Source organism: Dendronephthya gigantea, unplaced genomic scaffold (genome assembly GCF_004324835.1).
Source record: "Dendronephthya gigantea isolate DGI-Jeju-01 unplaced genomic scaffold, DenGig_1.0 000000F, whole genome shotgun sequence".
NCBI lineage: Eukaryota > Metazoa > Cnidaria > Anthozoa > Malacalcyonacea > Nephtheidae > Dendronephthya > Dendronephthya gigantea.
This window is the reverse complement of record NW_021163010.1, coordinates 3,515,819-3,538,481: the sequence shown is the minus strand read 5'-3', so window position 1 is coordinate 3,538,481 and position 22,663 is coordinate 3,515,819. Positions and strand designations below refer to the sequence as shown.

Below are 22,663 nucleotides of genomic sequence, written 5' to 3'. Positions count from 1 at the left end.
TTGGTGTTACAGTAAGCATAGTGTACAACGCTGATACGTCCGTTAGTCAATTCAAAATTGCGCGATTCTGTTCGCATGCAGAAAAAAGCGGATTTATCAAGATAACACATAACCAGCAGAAATATCTTATATTTTGTCTATAACACCAAATATCTGCACAGGCAAAATGGACTATGATTGAGCACGTATACGTATCCAAGACCTGTATGTCGACGATTCACAGTCGTCGGTGACCATTCGAGAAAGTTATCTCAGGTCTTGGTGACTTAGTTAGCAGCAGTTATTACATAATTTCGGTTCCCAGGTCACAACATATTTGTTTGCCTGCCATAATGGCTAGAAGCAAATTCTCATTTGTTTAACAGATTTTTTGAAAATATTTGCAATCATTCAATTTTTACAGAACACAAAACGTTTTACTCATGTATGAAGTTTAATCACTTACAATGGAGCTATAGTGTATGTCGATAACTATGCCCGGCTATATTGTAGCTAGTATCGATATATGGATGAACCATACAAGGTATGTTTTTTGGGACGAGTCGTAGAAATGTAAAAAAATTCCGTTTACGGTATACATTTCTACTGATAATAAAACTTTCACCATTAACGCGACTAAAAGACTTAATGTGTCGGTACACCATTGTCCTTCAACTCGATGGCGCTGACGGACGATAATTGAGGGCAGACATATTTATACGAACAATTGTTTTCTTAGATAAATGTGAATAACATGAATATTCATATGTTCCTTCCCCCCCTTCAAATATCGTTCTGGGGCCGGTTGTATCAAGCCCGTTCAGCTTAAACGGCGAATAAGTCAAAATTAAATAACACCCTTACAACTCTCTTGAATGAGTCTACTTGAATATTATGCACTGAATATGTAGTTGTAAACCGTATCTTTGTATTAAAGTCAAAAACATTCAGTTCGTTTCTTGAATAAAACGGCAGACGTGCTTTCTATTTTGAACTTTTCCATCGTTGGAGCTAAACGGGATTGATACAACCCAAACAACCGGCCCCTGGTCGCGCAACTGCATGCATCGACTTTATAACTTTATTTTGTCAAAAGACAAAGGGAGTGCCTGCTATACTGCTTGCATGTATATATGCTTCATCTCTCTGATATGTTTATGATTAGATGTATGCACTAAATTTACCACGTTAACTTTACTTTTTCGTGATGTTCTAAATCAAGAATAATTTGTTTCCTGCAAACAAAACATATTTTACCATCAATGAATGATCATTGACAATGCTATGAATGCATAGTCTGCATAGACGTCCCCAAACAATCACGCCACCGGAAAACAAGGCTCTAAAGTGTTGGTTTAAAAAATTGTTCAAACTTCGAGCTAGCTTTACAAGTATGCGGTTGGTGTTATATTTGGGATATACTGACTAATCAAGCACGCTTCAAAAGCGCGAAAAAAGGTAGGCATGCATATAAATATATCTGTATAACTCAACTAAAATTAAACAAGGGTATATCCGTAAATATATTTTGGCCTCGAAAATAATAGATCCTTCTCAGCCGCATCGTCGTTGTTCAAACACCCCAGGAAGTTCATACTGTTAACGCCTACAAACTGTACAGCTGAACCTTCACGATCAGTGTATGCATGATAGGAGTCAGTGACTTGAGAGGAATACTCTTTTATCAAGAGGCTATAACTGGCTGCGTTGAAGAAAATCAAAAGTGTAGGTATACTTATTGATCGAGGGATGTTGTTTTAGATATTATATTTTATTTAGAACACCTATATATAGAGTGCGTAAATTTTCAAGATCTTCATTCTGCGTATAATTATGATGGCATGCATTTTCAATGCCGGAGCTAGCGATTTTAGGCGCTACGTCTATAGCAAGGGCCGGGCATAATTCATTATTTAATTTTGAACAACTTCATCACTAAATCAGTACATCCTGTTTGTTCAGAGAGGTAAGCCTCATGGGATACTGGCAGCTTTCGTTTAATTTGATCATTCATTATATCAAATATTTCGGGTATTCACAATCTGCATGTAATCATGTCGTGTCAAGCGAATCTGGTTCAGGGAATACATGCATGCATGCAGTCGTAATATTGATATTAATCTTATTATATAACCTTAACATAAAATTATGTCCAGCTATTTTGTACTAGGTTATATTATTATTATTATATTATTATATTAATTTTATAGTATGAATTATATTCTTGAAAATCGTACTATTTTTTACCAATATATATATATATATATATACTGATTAAACTCCTTTTTTATGCGAAGTTTAGTATCACAAAAGGGCTCGAACGACGTAATATCATATAGAAAATCATTGATAATATTATTATATTAATATTGATATAATATTGTAAAGAAATTAAGTTCAAGTATGCCGCACATGAACAGGCGTCGTTTTCGAGCGCTAAAATTGTTTTCTACCATTTATTGTTTTAGTGTCTTTGTTTATACATAGCTACACGGAAAATATATTATACTTACCCTTATATATTCATCGCGTTTCGCTTCAAGAAAATGCTCGAAAACATGCAGTCCCCAGACTATAGTTGTGCACATCACAATCCTTATCATACAAACGTATCATGCATATATCCAGTTCAGTGCGGATAACTGCAGTCTAATATATATTCCTGGTATTTTGTACCAGCTTATATACACATCGAGGTTTTTTCAATGCGTAATGTATGGTCTAAGTGAGGAAATTAGGAATATAGGCAATCAAAATTTCCATGTTGACCGTGTAATATGATATAGTGATTGATGAATCAAATTAGTATTTTTTTTCTTTGAAAAACTTTGCATGGCGTTATAACTGTATAAGGTGCACAATGACAACAATCGTCCGTATGACCTAATACCACACACATTAATCAAAACAAGAAAATCGCATCAAAAACTCCCGATCGTATTAAAAAGTATCCGAATCAAGTGTATAGATATGAACGATGGTGGGTGGAATGTGTAACCTAATTTGCTTAATATATAACCACAGTCACAGATATTATAACAACTTGCATATCCTATTTCAACTCGAGACTTTTGCATTTGTCTCCCCATTGAACCCCGTCAACCGCTGCTATACTTTCCACAAGGGGTGGGTGCGAATCGATTGTAGCGAACGATAACTAATCCAATAATATTATACAGTCTTTAGAGCCTGGGATGAGTTTGGATTGTAAATTAATGTCTATATACCTCCCATGTATACAAGTGTGTAGGTTGTTTTTGTTTTTTCTTTCCCTCACATTGGTTTCACCCCATGCACCGTCCCCACGCGAGCAAACTTTAAACAACTTTCAATTGCGTTCGATACTCTCCACGGTAGAAGTGTGTTTTGCATTAAATTAACTGTCACGCCTGGTGACCAGATTTTCGAGGATTGCTTCGCTTTGCAGTTGACGGTATATAATGGCAGCCTCTTTTCCCGATTGTGGGAGACATAAATATGAATAAAATGATGTTGCAATATGACGTAGCTACATTTACTTATAATACAATTGACGTTAATTTTAGACTCTTAGATCTCTTCAAAGCTTTTTAACTGACTGAATGCACTATTATGAAGAGATAGATACTAAGCTGTTTTAGAAGTGGAATTGTATTGTTTTCCTTGAGGCTTCCTTGAAAAAAGTACAGATTCTTAACTTTGTCTTTTATTTCCTCAAATTAAATTGTTGTATGTCAATTACTCATCATGTCATGCATGCATAACAAGAAATAAGCTTATGCATAATTTCCTTTCGAATTCGGGGAGATGAATCCATGAATTTTGCCTGGATAGCTGATTGGTGAGTTCAATTTCGCCCACCATCATAAGGATGGTTCATTACGTGTTACAGCGTAATAAAGTAAAGGCTAGCTATTACATTGTATATTATCTTAATATACTTTGATTATAATTAAGGTCTTGCATGAAGTTTCTCGAATATATGACTCTCCTAACTCCTTCAAATGTATATAGCAACGTCTATATAATATACCTTTGAATTTACCCAACTTATGAACAATGTTTGCATGTAACCCGTTTATTGAACGTCCATTAAATATACTTTTTTCCCCTTTGATTGTTCAGTTGATTGATTGTTGCAGTCACCTCCATGCATCATCCTATGGAGAAACAATTTTGATATATGCCAAATAAAAACAGTTGGAAATATTGAGGCTTAAGCTAGCAAGGGCGTCTATATGTTCGTGTATCATATCTCATAAATTATGCGCCCTGCATGGTTAAGGATTATAAATACACTGAGGTGCCTAAAACATTTGCATGTGCATAAAATTATTCGACGTTTTTACTATATATGATTTCTCACTCATCTTGCACCTGTGTTTATCAGGAGATATACTTTTTCCCAAAAACAGATTCCTATAATTATACCTAATTATTTTTAGTCCTTTTTTCTAGTAATTTCCATTCCTTTGGAAATTCCCCAACTTTGCCGGACTAAAAGAGGCAAGATCTAGAGGTGTAAAATATATTACTTTGACAGCAATTCATTTTCTTCTGTATCACCCCACTGTGCTGGAAACGGCACAGTTGTCTGGGAGTGCCATATTCTAGACACCGGCCCCTATCATGTGACAATGAGAAAGCATGATTATAGGCAAAGTTCAACTCTCTTTACAAGCATTCTGAAGTGGAAACGGGGTTTCGATTTGATTATTACCCAATTGAAAACTACCAAAACTTGCTGCAAAGTGAGGAAATATGAACTCGATATCAATAACAACAGGATACTAGATTGACTGTCTCACCAAAAGCGTATAGTTCTGGCAGAAGCCTTTCATTCCTCCAGTTTCTAGTAGAGACCCTGCTTACAAAATTCCGTCGTCGATCTTTCCTGTATATAAAAGAGCCGGTGAGCCGTGAGCGAGCGAAATAATTCGAGCGTCGGCTTGAGCAACTGGGGGTGAGAGGAATTAGAAATTATATATATATGCCAACCAAATATGATCAAGACAATGAACCATGATTAAAGGTACTGTTGATGATGTATTCATCACTGATCATTTAGCTACAACTATATGGAAAGATGGTCGTATACATAGATTAATTTAAATGGGAGTTATGGAGTAGACTAGAATAGTGAGTTTTATGTCTGCTTGCATGAGCTCCAACATTTAATAATTTATTTGCAATTATTTTGCGTATACTTTATAATGGATTACTGCATGTCTAGTCTCCCAGTCTACAGTGTCTAATTGTTTTCTTTACCAGTTGCCACAACCAGATCATGAATGATTGAACGTCTCCAATTACAAATCAGGTCAACAATCTCATACCATGCACTGTTCAACACAGCGTACATTCTTAATTTTCCAACTGTTCAATAGTCAAATATAATTCATTATGGAGGTTTATTGTCGTCCTGCAGAGATAATTATTAAGGCACTGAAAATAATCGTGTACACTGTGTGTAGCAACAGACACTTCACGTCTTTAACAAAGCAGAAATATTTTATTTACTCGATTTTTTTCTCAATTTTTGTCGCTACAAGCCTGCAACATACAGTATACGACTATGTGAATATGCAAACTTGTTGTCTTGAATAATTACCAAATTTGACGCAACAAAATCCGTAAAGCTATAGGTTTTATGAGAGAATTTGCACTCCTTTCTCCAGAGAATCGGCTAGGATCGTTAAAACTGTCAGGGAGGAAAGGCAGGAAGTTAGCTTGTACTGTGGCCTTACATCTGGGCTTATTAAGATCATGATATTGTTCCAATGCCAGTCATTTTCATCGCTTTATGGTAATATCTTCCCAAACGGAGGTGGTCGTATATCACTGCTGCATGGGAAGGTCAGTTAAACTATAGATATAAACAACATAGTGTGTAGTTTCGACTTTCATACGAATTGTGAAACATAGCAATATTTTGTGCCTCCTTTGTCTTATATAAAGGCACAGCTTTCGTAGGAAGACCGTGGAGAGGCTTAGTATAAGGACCGCCGGACAACATTTCGGTGCAGGTCTGTTTAATGCATGTGCGTTACCATCATAGAGAGAGCACTCTATATATAGAGAGTGGCACTATAACGAGGCGTCACCATGAATTGTTGAACTGAACGAGGAAATTTGAATCAGATCGCAGCAATACACTATATTGAGCGTATATCCACCTCTCTAGTTTCTGTTATCATGTTAAGTTGCGTTATAACATAGTGAACCCTTGCTCCTGTAGTAAATTACCGAACTTTCGCACCACATTTTTGTCTTTCTCTGCATGAAATGTTCAGACAAATTATCCGTTTATCAAAACTCTTAAATATAATTAACCAACCCCGTTTAGTTTCGTATATAGCAATAAAAAACGCTCCTTATTTATATTTGCGCTGATCTAAACATAGTAAATAAGCCCTAGTTCCCATTAACCCCGGACCTCGGGATTAGTAAATTACCGGACAACATGCCGCAATTTTGTTTTTCCTCTAAATGGTTTGCCAAATTATCCGTTTATTGAAGCATTGTGCTGTTTGTGTATTTAAGATTATCTGTTTCAATGACGCCATAGGATGTTTCTATAAATCATATTTTATTATACGTGTCTGCACGATATTATTGGAAAGCATTATTAAAGACTATAGTGAACTAAAACACTTCCCAGTCTTTAAACAAAGAAGGCGGTTATGACGGAAATTCTTTATGCGGGTATTTGTTTCTCCCGATTGTCATTTCACAGTTTGATCAGGAGACGTATTTGTTTTTGATCTAGCTGAAATGATCTAAAACCTTGGAGTTGACAAGAAACATTAGAAACATAACCAAGAATCTGTTCACTACGGAGTTGATTCTAATCGAGTTGGATATCATTCAAATGTGAGGTAAATATGATTACCCAATTGTGTGTTGTTTTGTAAACCTGTGAGGACTGTAGATCAGTTATCAGCACTTAATTGAGGTCCCCGTGATGGACCATTTTGCCAATTAGTGAAAGAAATTATTGAATGAAGTACTACATAGGCCATTGGCCACACTATTTTACGAATTTGTTGAACAATATATAGACAATGTTATATTAAATGGATCCTGCCACCTAATATTGCCAGCGCAAAAACATAATTAAACCATAATCCAATATTCGTGCTGTATTTAAAACCATGTATATATGTACTTTGTCAGTAATTTAGAATATTTGTAAATATGGTAAAACCTCAACTTTACAAAATAATTTACAGATAAACTATTTACTTTTTGAAATAACCACTTACTGTAGATACTTGAGTAATCAAATGAAGGTTCAATTCCTGCTTATAGGCATGCACACAACAAGTATATCTATATATTTATTATATAAAATAATCTGATATTATAAGCACAGAGTCTTACAGAGGTAACACTCCACACCGAATATAGCTAAGCAATAATTATATGTACTACTTGGTCTCATAGCTATATTTACAGGGATTGTAACAGACTGCTATAAATAAGTTGGGTTTAAACATTAAACTGCTTCATATATGCTACTACGTGATGACCATGCAATGTATTCTAAACTGCAAAAGTTAAGAAATGAAAAATGCATGAATAAAGGAGCATATAGGTAACAAACAATCATACTGTTACAGACATGTTTGCTTGGCCTGTATAGGCAGACGAACAAACAAATATAAACTTTGCATGGCATTGCACAATACAACGTTAAGTCGTGTCTTGCATGTCAGGACAAATTCAGCGCATGCATGTGGGCAAAAAAATTGGTTCATCTGATGCAAGAAAAACGAAAAAGCGCGAGAAAACGGAGCGTTGTTTCTTCAATAGTGCCATAGGAAATTATCTGCTTAAATTATGCGCTTCTTCTATAGACCAAATTGATATTCCCATAAATGCAAGCGCGCGTGCGTAATTCGCGGGGGAAGTCGCGGTGTCCGCTTTATATCATGGGATAACAAGATTTACTGATTATAGAACTGACGCGTGGCATGATTTGACAATCAGATCGAATATGTAAATAAATGTTTACGCCGAAAATATCACAATCTTAATTTGTTTAAAAAATCAATAAGGCAATATAAACCGGGTGTATATGAAAACTGCATGAACACTGCTTTCTCAAAACATCTTTCATGACACGCACGCTTGCATGCTACGTCGCAAAATCATTAAAAAGAATGGAAAACAGATTTGGCAATTAGAGTACAGTCACTGAAAACGATTGCTATCTTTATCATCTTTGATGTTAAATTTTTTTCTTGCAACATCACTTTTAATACTAATGTGAATATGCAAATATAGAAAAAATTCATCTTTATGCTGACACTAATTAATTTGTGTTTTCGTGGTCGATGTTTTCGTTGTGTTAGTTGTCACACAGTTCTGGGACGTTTCTTGGCTCAGACATGCAGTGTATGTTTATAAACTTATACCATTACCGCGCGTATCCCACTTGATTTTCGTATAAAAAGAAATAAATGAAGAGTTGCGATCTTTATTAAATATCCGTGAAATTACTTTTGTGTTTATTAGTAAACTGTGAACATTCAAATTAAGCGCCGGCCTGCCTGCCCGCTGAGATTAATGGAAGTGACACTGTCAGCTGCTCGCTCGCGTAATTTGCACAGCATTTGAAACTGAGTGAAAAGGGAATAGATAAACGAGGTAAACTTCAGGTATGTCCATAAAATCATCCGCAAATGATTTTTTTACTTCTCAGTTATCAGGTCGTAAAAATTATCATTGTTGTTCAAGAATTATTTCTACAATAACGATCGAAATTAAAATTGAATCCATCTATGATGTCGCCATCCTATCCTGCTCATGCACAATGAATATTTTATTTATAGGCGCGAATAGCCATTCCCATGCACCATACCTGTTAGTTTTCGCACATTTTTCACGTATAGCCATTAAAGGGCGATAGCGAACTCTTGAGTAACAGTTAACAAAGAATGGGACGTATTTGTAAAAAAAATCCACTAAAATATTTATCATGTTAAAAAGAATAATATCAAATGACAAATTAGCTATAGTATATAGTCTGGACGGAATAGATGAAGTGTTTCCCCAAACCTAACAATGTTTTTTATCGAACACTTTACACTTAAACTGCCTAAACAATATTTATGGTTTCTTAATTGAAAATCGTCTTTGCTATATACAAGTTTATATTAAATACCGACACAATTTTGTCCCTTCCATAAATTAAAGCTGCATGCGAGTTTAATACTCCGTGAAGTCTGCAGTGTCCCCGCGGTGTGGGATCAGTAAGAGCTAATATAATATATAAAGCTATGTAATAGTATCCAGTTTAAACTCATCTACTAAAGTAAATAATAGTATGAATATAGCTATAAATTTAGCCGGTTTGCATGTTGACGGTGAAACTAATGCATGCATGTTTGTGGCGTCCGCCGAAGACGTTATATATATAGGCCTGGAGACGTTATATAAATTATATAGGCCTCAAGCTAATAAAGCGGCACCAGCCAATAACGGTACATATTGCTATTCTTTGAGACATCAGTCAACAAATAGCTAATCAATGGACAAACTTGTATGTTTACCTTTAAGTTATCACCCTCTTGAATGAGACTTCTTATAATTCGTAGTCAGTAATCGGGCGTCCTGCGCGCAGTTATACACCAGGGGAAATTCATGCCTTTCAGTGCAGATATATAAAATATATCATTATTAATTTTACGAAATTAGCTGCATGCATGTATAGACGTGAATTGAATATTGGATTGCATTTGATGTATTTATATCGTTCATATTTTATGATTGCCTCATAATGCATGGAAAAGATTTTATAATAAAGTCATGCATGCCGCAACACATTTGCAGGATTTATATATTCATGAAATTCAGCAAGACCATTAGGAAGCTGATTTGTTCAATTATAGGTAATGCATTTGTTAGTTTTTGTTTCTTTTACTCATAAATGGATATTTCAAAAAGCTATATAGTTACATTTTTTAATGAACAATGTAACGGCAACTATAGGCAAGGAAGAATCTGAAACTCAGTTATCATGCATAGCCATAGCCATAGCTCAATCTGAAGCTCATTTGCTTTTTACATAAATTTCAATCGACATGTTATGGAGGTACAAAGCCAAAGGCAACGTCAAGGACAAGGACATATACAAAACCGCCCGCCAGAGGCAGAGTTGTCGCGGGTACAAAGGCTAAAAAGCTTTTATACTGTTGTGCTTGAAAAACCTGCATGTACAATTTTGCAGTTATTAATAATCATCATATATTTTAAACAGAAAGGAAATAAATGTTACATTCAAAATATATATAGCCCTATTACTAATATTATAGGAACAATATTGTTTCCATTCAATTTCAATAACTTAACTTTACAATTTGAAATACTGAACAATACGCAAATAATTATATAAATTATGTAGCTATATTCGCATCACATGCATGATTATACTGCATCAATGGCAATGCCATCCTGTCAACATCACTGGTATTTAAAATAAACATTGCATTGGTTTATACGGTCTACACATGCAGGTGCATGTATTAAAAGTAGAAATTTTAGAAAAGCCCTAAAATGTTTTGAAGGAAATTTGTGTTTTATAACTTCGGATTTTCTAATTCACTTAAACTAAAATGTTGATCACATTATAGTACTTAGACATGGTCATCCGGGATGATTAATGTGGGCCGCTTTGGGAGTGGCACTTTAATCAAATTGACAATTGCAGAAAGTGATTATAAAGTTGATTGTTTGCTTCATCAACCGCCAAAGTTTCATAAAATTTGAACATCGTTACTCTCTCAAACAGTAGGACCAAGTTCGCCTATTTGTGGCATAACCTGATTAAATTTAGTGTAATAGTGTAGTTTGCACAATTTGCATTTCACATGCATGCATGCATGTGATTGAATTCGCCCCGTTTTATTAACCGGCGAATAGGCAATGTCAAAAATCATCAAATGAAATGAAATTTTGATACGGCTTGTAAAAAACACATGAAAATTGTTGTTACTGCGAGAAAACGTGCAATTCCCAACCACCCAGTCTTGTGCACAAGCCGCCTTCAAAGCGGTTTACAGTAATCATCCTCCTGGATTACTAGTATCTAATGTGATTAAAATTTTAGTTCAGTTAAGCGAATTAAAAAGCCAAAGACAAAGTAATAAATTATGAACCAAAGTTCTCTTATAACAATACAAATTATTAAACTTTACGGCTATTGAAAAATTGTCTACTTTTTAACTACACATGCACTTGTAGCTATAAATGTGCAATAATATTTCAACTGAACAACGAAACAAAAACCACATAACTTTTTAATTAAACAATATTCTGTTGTTTATTACGTCTTGTTTTGAACATATTCCTACTGTTTGTGGTTATCATGCATATATCAAGTTTAATTAAATTATTTTTACTCCCATTATTGGTAGCTATATATATATTAAAAAAAGTTAAAGCGAATTATTGACAGTTTTTTGGGGCGTATACGCGAAAGAACAACATAGCCACAATAGCTAACATAACATATATAAGCATCAATACAATAAGACCGATAACGTCAAAAAAAAGGTAAGCAATTGTAGTGGTTTGTTTGTATTGCCGTTCATTGGTCAAATATTGAGTTATTCGTATCATTAAACACTGATGGTGATTTTCGTTCAGTTGCGATTAATATAGATGTCTATAGTGAATCAGTATAAATCCGGCATTGGCCGTTTCGTCCGAACTGCCGGCAGTCCAGCGTCCAACAGGTCATGCTGTATAAACTATATTGCTCTGCCACGAGCGGACCGGTGATATTAGTTAATTATAATCACTATAAAACAATCACTGCATGTGATGTTCAGATCCTACTGTATTTTGCTGCAGTTTTTTGCTCGGGCAATATATATAACCTATTTGCTGGGATACGGATGGACGGGATGGTGGTATTTTTATCAAGTACAGTGATTACTATAGGCCATGTTGCACGGTGCAATTTTTCTTGAAACTTGCAATGCAATTCTACTTTAAAGAGATGTAAATTAGTGAAGAGTCTTCAAAATGTAAGTGTAAGAAACGCCATATATGGAGTGTAATAAAGACAAAAGTTTGGTAGTTGCCAAATTTACATCTCTCAAAAAAAGAATTGCATTGCAAGTTGCAGGAAGTAACAGGGCCTTAAGTCAATATTATTCTGTTCTTCTTGCAGTGTATATATATATATATATATATATATATATATATATATATATATATATATTAATTGATAAATGTTTTGAAATCAGGATAATAAAAATTACCTATAGTTCAGTTTGTTCATGTTTGAAAATTGTGTGTGGATGCTAATTTTTGATGCTATAGTGAATCATATATATAAAGATCAAGTAATATTTTGCAAAGTTTAGAGTTTGCGATACTTCGTGTCAAATTAGCTAAGTCGATTTTTTGAACACGAGGTGAGAATTTTCGTTCGATCGAAAAATTCCGCCTTGTGCCTGTGGAAAACTAACTTTAGAAATTATACGCGGCTGGATCAATTAAACCGCGTCGAACTTCTTTTGCGTCGAACGCATAAGAAGCAATAGCTAATGACGAATATTTCAGGTATATTATATACACCTTTGAAGGAATCGGAGTTTACCTAGCACGCGACGTTTGCGGCTACGGCTGTAAATCAGGAAAACAAAATCAAAGATGTAAACGACACCTTTCAGCCTAATATAAAAAAACGTTTCAAGAGCTGCCCTGTATAGACCGCCGTCGATCCACTTGCATGCATGGTCGTGTGGAAACCACACAGCATGATGATAAGCGCTTTGGTATGTCTTTTGAAAATTTATGAAAGCTGCATGCAGATTATAGAAAAATATATTAATTTGATACATGCTAATGTTAATAACATGCAATATACGTCCTCAGGCAGAAGAAAAAAAGAAGGAAAGGAATGCGTTTGTCCATGGCCATGCATGCATGGAGGACAGCCAGATGTATCTCACTTATAATTCAGAAGCAACTGTTATATTTCAAGGGCATAATAAAAAAAAATTATCACACGGTAATACTTCACATGCACACAAACGATAAAACAATGACGGCATATCGTTGCCACCCGCGTTTTGAAAATTTAATAGAAGATCATAAATGTGAGTGGCGCGGCAGCATGCATGTCTGGTTGAAAGCAGGAGGAATCTTATAGCTTTTAGCATCTTAAAATATGTCGTAAGTACTAATGTAAACATATATCTTATAAAAAATCTTTCTCCAGGTTCAATTTTTATATATAACTCTATAAGACACGATATAATTATTAAGAAGCTATGAAGGAAAGATAAAAACTCTCTCCTGCAGATCTGTTATAACGTTAAATAAGCACAACCGGGAGAAAGATGTTGACTTTGCGTGCATCAAAATCACAAAACCCAAGGCCAAGCCAAGCGAATACTTACAGTTTCTGCTGCATGATAGGAAATTAATATTGAATTTTAGGTTTCTTTAGGATTTTGAAATAAGTCATACAATCAAGTAACCTTGTGTAGCCACTAATAGATTGGGTGCAAAACATCTGTTGTGTGGTTAACCGCGGGTTAGATAGAATAATTTAGCAGAATCTTTGCTGTGAATATGCTTTCCAACGACTCCATTAATTATATAGCTAGCTCAAATTTTGAGCTGATGATAATTCATGGTTGGTGCATTCACAGCAAGTTGCACTGAATGTGCAAGTGACAAAATACTGCCAGTTGCTTGAAAAAAGGTCTCAATTATAATTGCTCATGAGATTTTTACTGATTCACTACCTTATAACATATATTTATGTAGTAAGGAAACATATAACACATATAAATACTAGGCCTACTGGTCGCGTACGATTCATAAGGAATCAGTTATGGAATTAGTAATGTGTCCACAAGTGACAGGTGTGGTGTGACTGAGCTAAATACTGTTAAACGCTCAGGAAACGATTAATAACGTTGTTGAATGCATGATTGAAGACTAATTTCGATCAAAACGATTTTCAGCTATAAGCTAGAACATGTAACTGTTAAGGGTATATATAGTTATCGGAACTTTCAATTGATTCACAGAAAGTTCTTATGTTGTATTCTATAACTGATTATTTTAAACTTATTGCTTCGAGCTTGCTTTCCTCTCGAGATTTTGTTTCATATGCAAATAAGTTTATGCGAGGCTGAAAAAAGACTGGGAACGAATAAATAAGAACCGTGCATTGTGATAGACACGTCAAGCTCGTAAACAACCGTTGATTATAAACGTTCACTTTATCTTGTAAATATACTGTGCTGCGTGTGTAACGTTTTCCTATACTGACAATCGCTGAAAAATGGAAACTCAAAAACTTCATGGTCCATGTTCGTATTTCGTGGACAGCTCACACTTGCAATCAACTAACATGTCGCATGGTTTATTTCTTGCTTAAACCTGGAACGTAATCGTTTTCTAAAACATGGTTGTTGAATGGCTATTATCCTGATAATGATATATAAATATCCCAATAGACTTTTAAGTTTTTTTAGATATATTTGACACCGCGATTTCTCATGTTATCAGTGTTTGCGCATATTAAGATCTTGAGATCGGCCCCAAGATGGCAAATGCCTCAATTACTGGCTGACTGACTGATAGGATAAATAATGACAGTCATGCTAAACCGACGCATAGATCATGAATCAAATGATATTATTTATCGCGAGTTAAAAGCACGCGAAAATAAACGGGCCATTGTATACGATTCTGCCCTGCGCCGGGAAGATTCATTACCATCAATTTCCTACTTCAGAACGAAACGATGAAATGGTTTCAAGGAACAGTTTTATTTGTCCTCGCAAATGCTGCTTTGATCTCATCTAAGCCTACCGCTGCAGGGGCTTCGCCTGGCGCGGACGAAAAAAGACAATCAATGGAAACGGACTTTGGGGGTAATCGGACATCGAGGAAAAAGTAAGTATAGTCAAGGTCTTGATATATATTAGTTGATTTAGTTCTGTTTTAAAGCCCAACAATGACTGCGTTTTGGAGACTAGCAGTCTAACAAGGATCGACTGCACAAATTTATGCCATTATTCATTAATCAGTTAAAAATGTACATGAACTGCCCTGTGTGTGTTTATTATATACGGCCTGTTCCCACATCTATATATACTTATTTACTCGGGATAATGTTTCGATAAAATTCTCACATTATTTGCGTTATTGTTTGCTACCATTTATATTGGCAAGTTGCCAGTAATACTTCCACGATCGATCAGCTGACTATTTATGTCTACATGAACGGCGCTGACGTTTTCAGTTCACTTCAACCTCGACTTCAGCAATGGAGCAATTATTGTGTTTATACAATATTGCGTATATCGCTTGCATACTACTCGTGGTTTAAGATGCATATGGATGGACGTTTAATTTGTTGAAATCAGTTGTCTTTATAAAAGTGCACGGGAATGGGTCATTTCACACGACATTTGGTTGACACTCATGTGACGACCGAACCTATAAAGGTTAAAGCACACTTGCAAGTTGATAATCAGACTTTATGACTTCGAAAAGGTGTCCCTATATAGCTCATGCAAAATTCCTTGTAACAAGCAACAGTAATGATATATCATGCCTTGACACTTCTCACAGTCTGGTAGACTGTGCCTTAATTTGGCAGGATCGATCAATTTCCCATGACATGTCCATGAAACAGAAAACGTTTGAACCTATATACCCAGGGCATAGCTATACGGATGTAAATATAAAATTCGTATCGATTCAAGAGGCCGAGCTCAGTATATTTAATCCAGATTTCAATAAAAAAACACCTGCAAGAGACAGAGTTTTTTCAATGCAGTCTGATCAGTCGAGTAAATTATCGAGTAAATTACACATCTGTCATTGGTGCCTGATGATCGCGATAACCTGAGACTTATAGGCATGTGATTCTCCGACGGGTTTTTAGACTATATATACAAATAAAAATATAGTTGCATATATAAGTCTCATTTTCATATAAATTTTCACGCAACGTCTTAAATGATCAATTAGGTAATATGCAGCTGAAAAAGTGTTTTACCGTCTTTAATCTTTAATCAAAGTTTTTATTGCTGGATGAGCCCGTAATTTTTTTCCGTAATCAACACTAAATTGCCGCTAGAATAATAGTAACGCCCTATATATAATATATGCAGTTATATGAAGACGTTTTTGCGCCGAAAACAGGCTTTTTTTTAAGGCAAGTGTTTACAAATTTCACAATCAAAATTCATGAATCCCAGCTCAAGCATGCATATTCATTTAAATCAATTTAAGTTTATCGTGGTCACAGAAAACATTTTATTCATTCTTGTCAATATTCATTATAACGATGCGAAGTTGCGCTTTCAATTAAGATTAAACAAGTCTTATTATATCACCTGTTATTACAGACAAGAAAAATAAGTCAAGTGAGCTTTTTAATTCCGAAGTAGGAATTAAAATGCAATATTATCAAGGTAAATTGTCTATAACGTCGCCATTTCTGCTGAGTCAACCAATTATTAAGGTGGTCGACCACCATGCAGATTGGTTTGGCACATGCCTAAAATGGCCGCGGTTATAAACCTGTTGAGTTATTTTACTTATTTATGGATAGATATATATGCGGGACTGTATACCGGCGTCCAAGGGCACGTTTCCACATGCAGATAATTGTAGATTGTACTTTTTTATACGTTATTATTCTGGCAGCAATTTTTGGTAACTTTTGTTGACATTCTTGCACTAAGTAAACAAAACGTCGCGCTACAGATTTAATATAGGAATTTATGTTTTTTTAAACTTGACCTCACCAACAAGAACAAGTTACCGCGCGTTTATAAGGCTATCATTGTCGGTATTGACGTAAATAGCGGGAGGAAAAAGGCCGTTTTTAAAGAAACTTGGTAATATTGTTTGACCATGAAGAATCATCACGGCACAAATCAAAGACATCAAACCGACTTAAACCGACTAAGATACGCCCACTGCAGACCAGACTCCTGATAAAGCAACAAAATCAAGTCAACATCTACTTACGCAAATCAGACGAGATAAGAACTAAATGTTGTCGCATGCACGACCTTTAACTGTAAATATATGACAACGAGAACGTGACTTGCATAAAAGCAACAGCTTAGGTTACGTCAATGCATGATTTTGTTTATACACAAAAAAAAGAAAGCTAATTTCTCCGTGTCGGCATTGAAATCTTGATACTGCTTGTAACATATATAACTACCGAATTTCGCGGACAGTGGAAGGAAAATCTAAAAATCATGCACCGTTGAATTCCACATGAAAAACGGCATCTTCGGCGACTTAACAATTAGGCTTGGCCTTTGGTTCATTTTCGCGAGCCTGAGTCTGAGAAATCAAAGACAAAGGTGGTGTACAGTTGACAGTTCCATGCAAACAAACATTCTGTTTACATATTGCATGAATTCTATTACAAAAATAACAAAACATTAGCCATGTACTGTGAGTGTTAGCATTGCATACAGTGGAACAGGAAACATGCGAAAGTTGAACAGCTTATCAATAGTATAGACCAGCTTATGTAGAATAAACCTATATAGTTATTGTTAATATTACACAACCGATGCGCAGACGCCACCGGACGCGACCCATATCTTTAATGGAAGCTTTCACTTTTGTGTACTAATACTTCAGTGGCTAGCAATAACATTTTGACTCTGTTGTCGAAAAATAATACATCATGCAATAGTATCTTTATATTATCAAAGAATATATATAGATAGAAGACTTTATAAAAAATCCATTAAAAGTTAAAAAACACCTTTGAAATAAAACACCGTGGAACTTGACAGAAATATCTGCATGCATCTTTCATATACGAAAGCGTTTCGTGATTGCTGACAATAGAATTTTGACGTTTCAGACTGACTACAAAAACCTTTATTTTTTGGCAGACTTTGTGCAGATAAATATAATATCTGCATGAACTGAGGCTGAAAAAATAAAAGTAAAGCGTTGATTCACTTAAATGGGCCTGCCTGAACGTTCGCTCTCTGCTAATTCAGTTGCTGATGAAGTGAACATCTTTACCGAAGTGACTTTTTCATTCTAGGAAATATTGTTCATCATCAAGTGATGCTGCAGTTGTGATGCAAAAAATTATGAACGACTCAAAATACAATGTTCATACTATTCCAAGTTTTGGGGACGGTAATGAAACTTTTGATCTCGCTCTGATTATCTGGGGCCTGAGCAATTGGTTTCACCGAAATGCGTTCTTACTACAAAAATCTGGGTAAAAGCTATAGGTCTATTGGCTCATATTAAAAACACGGCCCGATACTAGTTTACAGTTCGGAACGGCTGATAATATCAAAGGTGAATAAACTGATTCATTCCGGCAAATGATAAACGGAATGAAGAAGAAGGAAGTAAAGGAACAAAGCATACAATTCAGGATACATTATATGAATACGACCGCAAGGACCGCAAGGGAAAGATCATAAACATCTATTCATATCGAAAACATCTAATTTGAGAAATGTCTGTCAGACCGAGTTGGACCGAGGTTAAATCTCCGTCTCACCGCGGTTCAACCTCGGTCTGACCTCTGTTCAACCGCGATCAGACCAAGGTTTGACCCAGGCTAACCGCGGTTTTTGTAGGTTATTCTCTGGACAGTACTGTATTTCAATATATTTAATATTTATGCTTACAGGTGGACCACTAGAAGTTAAATTGGCACTGACTGTGCTTGTATTCAGAGATATGTCAGAAGTAGATATGGTAAGACAAAAATGGTTTGGTCTACAAATTGCAAAAGAGAGTATAGGAACATCTTGTAGATATACTGAATAGAAATTTTTTGAACTGTTCTTTGCCTGCCAGAACTTCTAATTATTATTACAACATTTTATGCAGACATACACCGTTGACTTCTTCCTAAGGACAAACTGGCAAGACAAAAGATTGGCAAACTCCCTAAATTGCACTTTGACTATGACATTGGGCATGAAACACCCTGCTGAAATTATCTGGGTGCCTGACACCATGATCGAAAATGCTGTGACATCGTACTTACATGAAGTGCTCACCAATAATCACAAAATAGATATATCTCCAAACGGAGATGTATTTTGGTCAACCAGGTAAGCCGTTTTATGGGTAACTTTGCCAGTTCTCTATTATCATGATTCCTGCCACAAGTACCCCTTCCAATTTAGTATTGATTTTAACATTATAGTAATTAAAGAATATATTCGGTGAATATTTGCATCTGTGTAATGTTCAGTTGTATAGAAGCTTTCCATTACAAATGTCGAGTTTCCAAGATAGTTTCCTACAAAGCCAAAGGAGATAGGAAACATTCATGAAGAGCTGAATGACTCGAGTTAATTCCAGATTAAAGTTGATTTCACAAAGTGCACTATTAAAATATTTTTGAAACCGTACACCAAATTTTTTCCATAAAACTATTCTTAGAATGACGAAATTCCCATTTGGAAGAGCTCAATTCCGTACACATCAGAGGAGAGTTCGTGCTCTCGTGCCAACAAAACATGTTGAATTTTGAGGCAGGAATAAAATAGGCGGTTCTAATTTTTCTTAGGATGACCCCTGTTCTCTGATGAACAATCTTCGTGCATGTTGAAAAGCATATATCGTATTCTTCCCCTCGAATCACTCGCAGTTGATATTCTTGTTTCTTATTATAGAGTCACTGTTAAGGCGATGTGCCCAATGAATCTAGTCAAGTATCCAAGAGATAAACAGACGTGCTTCGTTGACTTACTCAGTTGTAAGGGGACGACTATTTGATTCTTGAAGGGGGCTTTTGTGATTTTGCGAAACCACCTACGGTGCAAGGCAGTAGGATGCCTGCACCTGACTAACTAGGAAAGACTATCCGTTATCTCTATAGTATAGGTTTTTGTGTTGGCACACTGAATACAGGTTTCTAGAGTTCAGGAAAAATAGAGAATATAGTAATGTAATTCAATAATATGACTTTGAGTTAAAATTAAAGGAGTATTTCAACTGGCTTTCAGATTGAAGGGAGGGTATTTCATAGTCTATTATATATAACCAGATAGAGAGCATAGAAGAATATTTGTACTCCAAAGTACTTCCTATGACAGTTACAGACTATATGCATGTCAATGGGTAGTTTACGCCGCAAGTTAACGTTGATGCATTTTTGAATTGTTATAATAAGGCAAACGCAGATATTTTCATATAAAATTATGCTGTTAATACTTTCCTTAGATGCCTACACAACAGACCTAATCAAATACGTTTGGAATGAAAAAAACCCAGTCAGTGTCATGGACAAGACATTGAGCCAGTTTGACGTTACATCTTACAATAAAAAGAATTATACATTGTCTTACGCGGCAGGTAAAATTCAATTAATCAAACTTTATTCTATTACTAGAATACTAGCTGTGTCATATATACCACTCCTGACAAACCTTACCCCATGGAAAAATGAAATTTGACACTCGTCTGACGAATTCTAATTCTGGGGTAACGTTTAACAATTAATATGCTACATGAATGTTACTAACTATACCACTCTTTAGAAACCTTACCCTAAAAATAAAATTTCACTCTCGTCTTATGAATCCTAATACTAGGGTAACATATACCAATATGCTACCAGGAGGTTAATGAAAGAAGAGAATTTTTCTGGTCTCAAAATAACAAAAAACAACTACTTTTGGTATGATTTTCAGGTGAATACTCCATACTAAAAGCCATATTTGTGTTTGAACGTCGATTGGGATATTACCTAATCCAAGTCTATATTCCATGTATATTTCTGGTGGTCTTAGCTGGACTTTCGTTTTGGGTGGACGCCAGAGCCACACCAGCTCGTGTAGCATTGAGCTTGACTACCTTGCTAACAATCGCCACAATATGGTCAGCTACGAACTCAAATATGCCGCCAGTTAGCTATGTAAAAGCTGTGGATATATACTTTCTAACATCGTTCGGCTTCGTCCTTTTAACCTTGTTGGAATATATTGTTGTACTTAATTACAACATCTTAAAGAATGCGCTGCAAAAGAAATTGAATATGTGTGATACAAAGAAGAATATAAAGGTAAAGGTAAGTCCAGGATCTCATATTTGTTCACTGTCTCATACCCAACGTGGAAACCTGGGTCCTTGTATTTAGTTATTATTGTTACAGTTGATTATTCATGCAAGTGCAATTACAGCAGGGGCCAGTTGTTCAAAGCTAGGTTAGCGCTAACCCTGCCTCCCTGGGTTGGATTTTAATCCAGTTTTTTTAGTTTTTGTGCTTCTGGTTCGTATTAAAAGTTTAGAAAATATGACTTTTATCGGTCCAGAAAAAAATAATGAAAAAAGGTTTTTCAACAGTTTGTGAACAAGCGATTAGCTAAATTAATGTAAAGATTTGCTTTAACTCAGGATTAAGCTAACCAGCTTTTGAACAACCGGCCCAAGAAGATAATTAGTAACAGATCAATTTTATGTAATAGAAACACCGAAGTACACCAGGCAAACTGCCAAACTGAACCGCTCAAAGCCGTCAATCAAATAGTTCATCGTATTTGAGATGCTTCCTCCCCCCCTGGCCATGCATCCGTGTAACCGAACTTAGTGCGCCTTCTGTATGTAGCAATGCATGCTTACTATGACTTTTCTGTTTTAGGAAAAAGAGTCGTTCTGTTTAAAACATGGCAGCCTTCTGAACAGGCGAACCACTTCGAGGGGAAGCGTTGATAACGCTGAGTCCCCGATGGAGCAATACTCTAACGGAAAGTATGAGATGGCAAAAACGGAACTGAATCGTAATATTGAATATGAGGAAGAAGATTCTGAGAAAAAAGAGAATGACATAAAACTTGTTACCAAGATTGATAAAATCACGAAGTTCGTATACCCAGCTGCATATGTAGTATTCAATGTCGTATACTGGTATCAACTGAGTGACTAATTATATAGCACATGCATTCATACCACTTGATCAAGCGATTCTTCGCCTTCGGCCACTGATGGTTGTGCTAGCAAATCTTATAAGATGAAAAAATGATGTTTCAACTAGCCGTATATGTTACTTGCCAGTGTTATTAATGGCAATGATTTTCAACTTTTCTTCACCGATCAGCGGCACTGAACTGGGAATTGCATTCATTGAACAATATACTCGAGCCTCAAGTATATTTGGACCAGTTTTGTGCCGTTTTTAGAGAAAAGTTTGATTTCCACTGGCAGCCCATACTGACAAATTCCTTGGCCTTGGCCTTGTCAGAATATTAAACTTCGATGCTTAGAATAAAAGAGACATTTATTACAGCATTTATATCTGTTAAAAAAATGTTAATTCAATGGTGTTTTTAGATTCTTTTCATTGATAGCTACTTGCATTTTTAACTAGTTCTACATATACTATATAGAGTTATTATATGAAGTGATAACTAAGTTTGCGCAAACTATCAGGGAATTAAGGGTAAATTTAATCATGCTGTTATTGATTTCCTTGGATTTTTTGCTAACAGCAGATTTCATGCCCGAAAAGGGGAAGTTTTAGTGCCCCACCCTATGATGGTAGTGACGTTGTGTATAAGATGGTAGTATCCCATGCCTACCATCTTTCATATACCATTATGGAATAATGAGCAAACCAGTAGAAATGATTATTTATTATAGTAATTTTAATTAAAATTTTGAAAATATTTTTAAATTTTATGTCGTCGAATTCGCGTATGTTGAT

General features: G+C 35.5%; 1 protein-coding gene across 5 annotated transcripts; it reads left to right on the top strand.

Annotated features, from left to right (window-relative positions):
• The first annotated feature begins 1,641 nt into the window (after positions 1-1,641).
• Positions 1,642-22,068, top strand: LOC114522799 (gamma-aminobutyric acid receptor subunit rho-1-like). 5 transcript variants are annotated; one of them, XM_028543558.1, is made up of 10 exons: positions 1,642-1,704; positions 6,728-6,836; positions 14,729-14,889; positions 18,032-18,129; positions 18,638-18,705; positions 18,841-19,067; positions 19,635-19,717; positions 20,185-20,316; positions 20,655-21,031; positions 21,602-22,068. In XM_028543558.1, the coding sequence occupies exons 3-10, from the start codon at positions 14,738-14,740 to the stop codon at positions 21,884-21,886; spliced, it is 1,422 nt and encodes a 473-aa protein (XP_028399359.1). In that variant the 5' UTR covers positions 1,642-1,704; positions 6,728-6,836; positions 14,729-14,737; the 3' UTR covers positions 21,887-22,068. The 5 variants fall into 5 exon arrangements, with proteins under 5 accessions (XP_028399359.1, XP_028399375.1, XP_028399351.1 ...); XM_028543574.1 differs by lacking the exon at positions 1,642-1,704 and adding an exon at positions 4,896-4,990 and having other exon boundaries at positions 20,655-21,025; XM_028543550.1 differs by lacking the exon at positions 1,642-1,704 and adding an exon at positions 4,896-4,990.
• Positions 22,069-22,663: the final 595 nt, after the last annotated feature.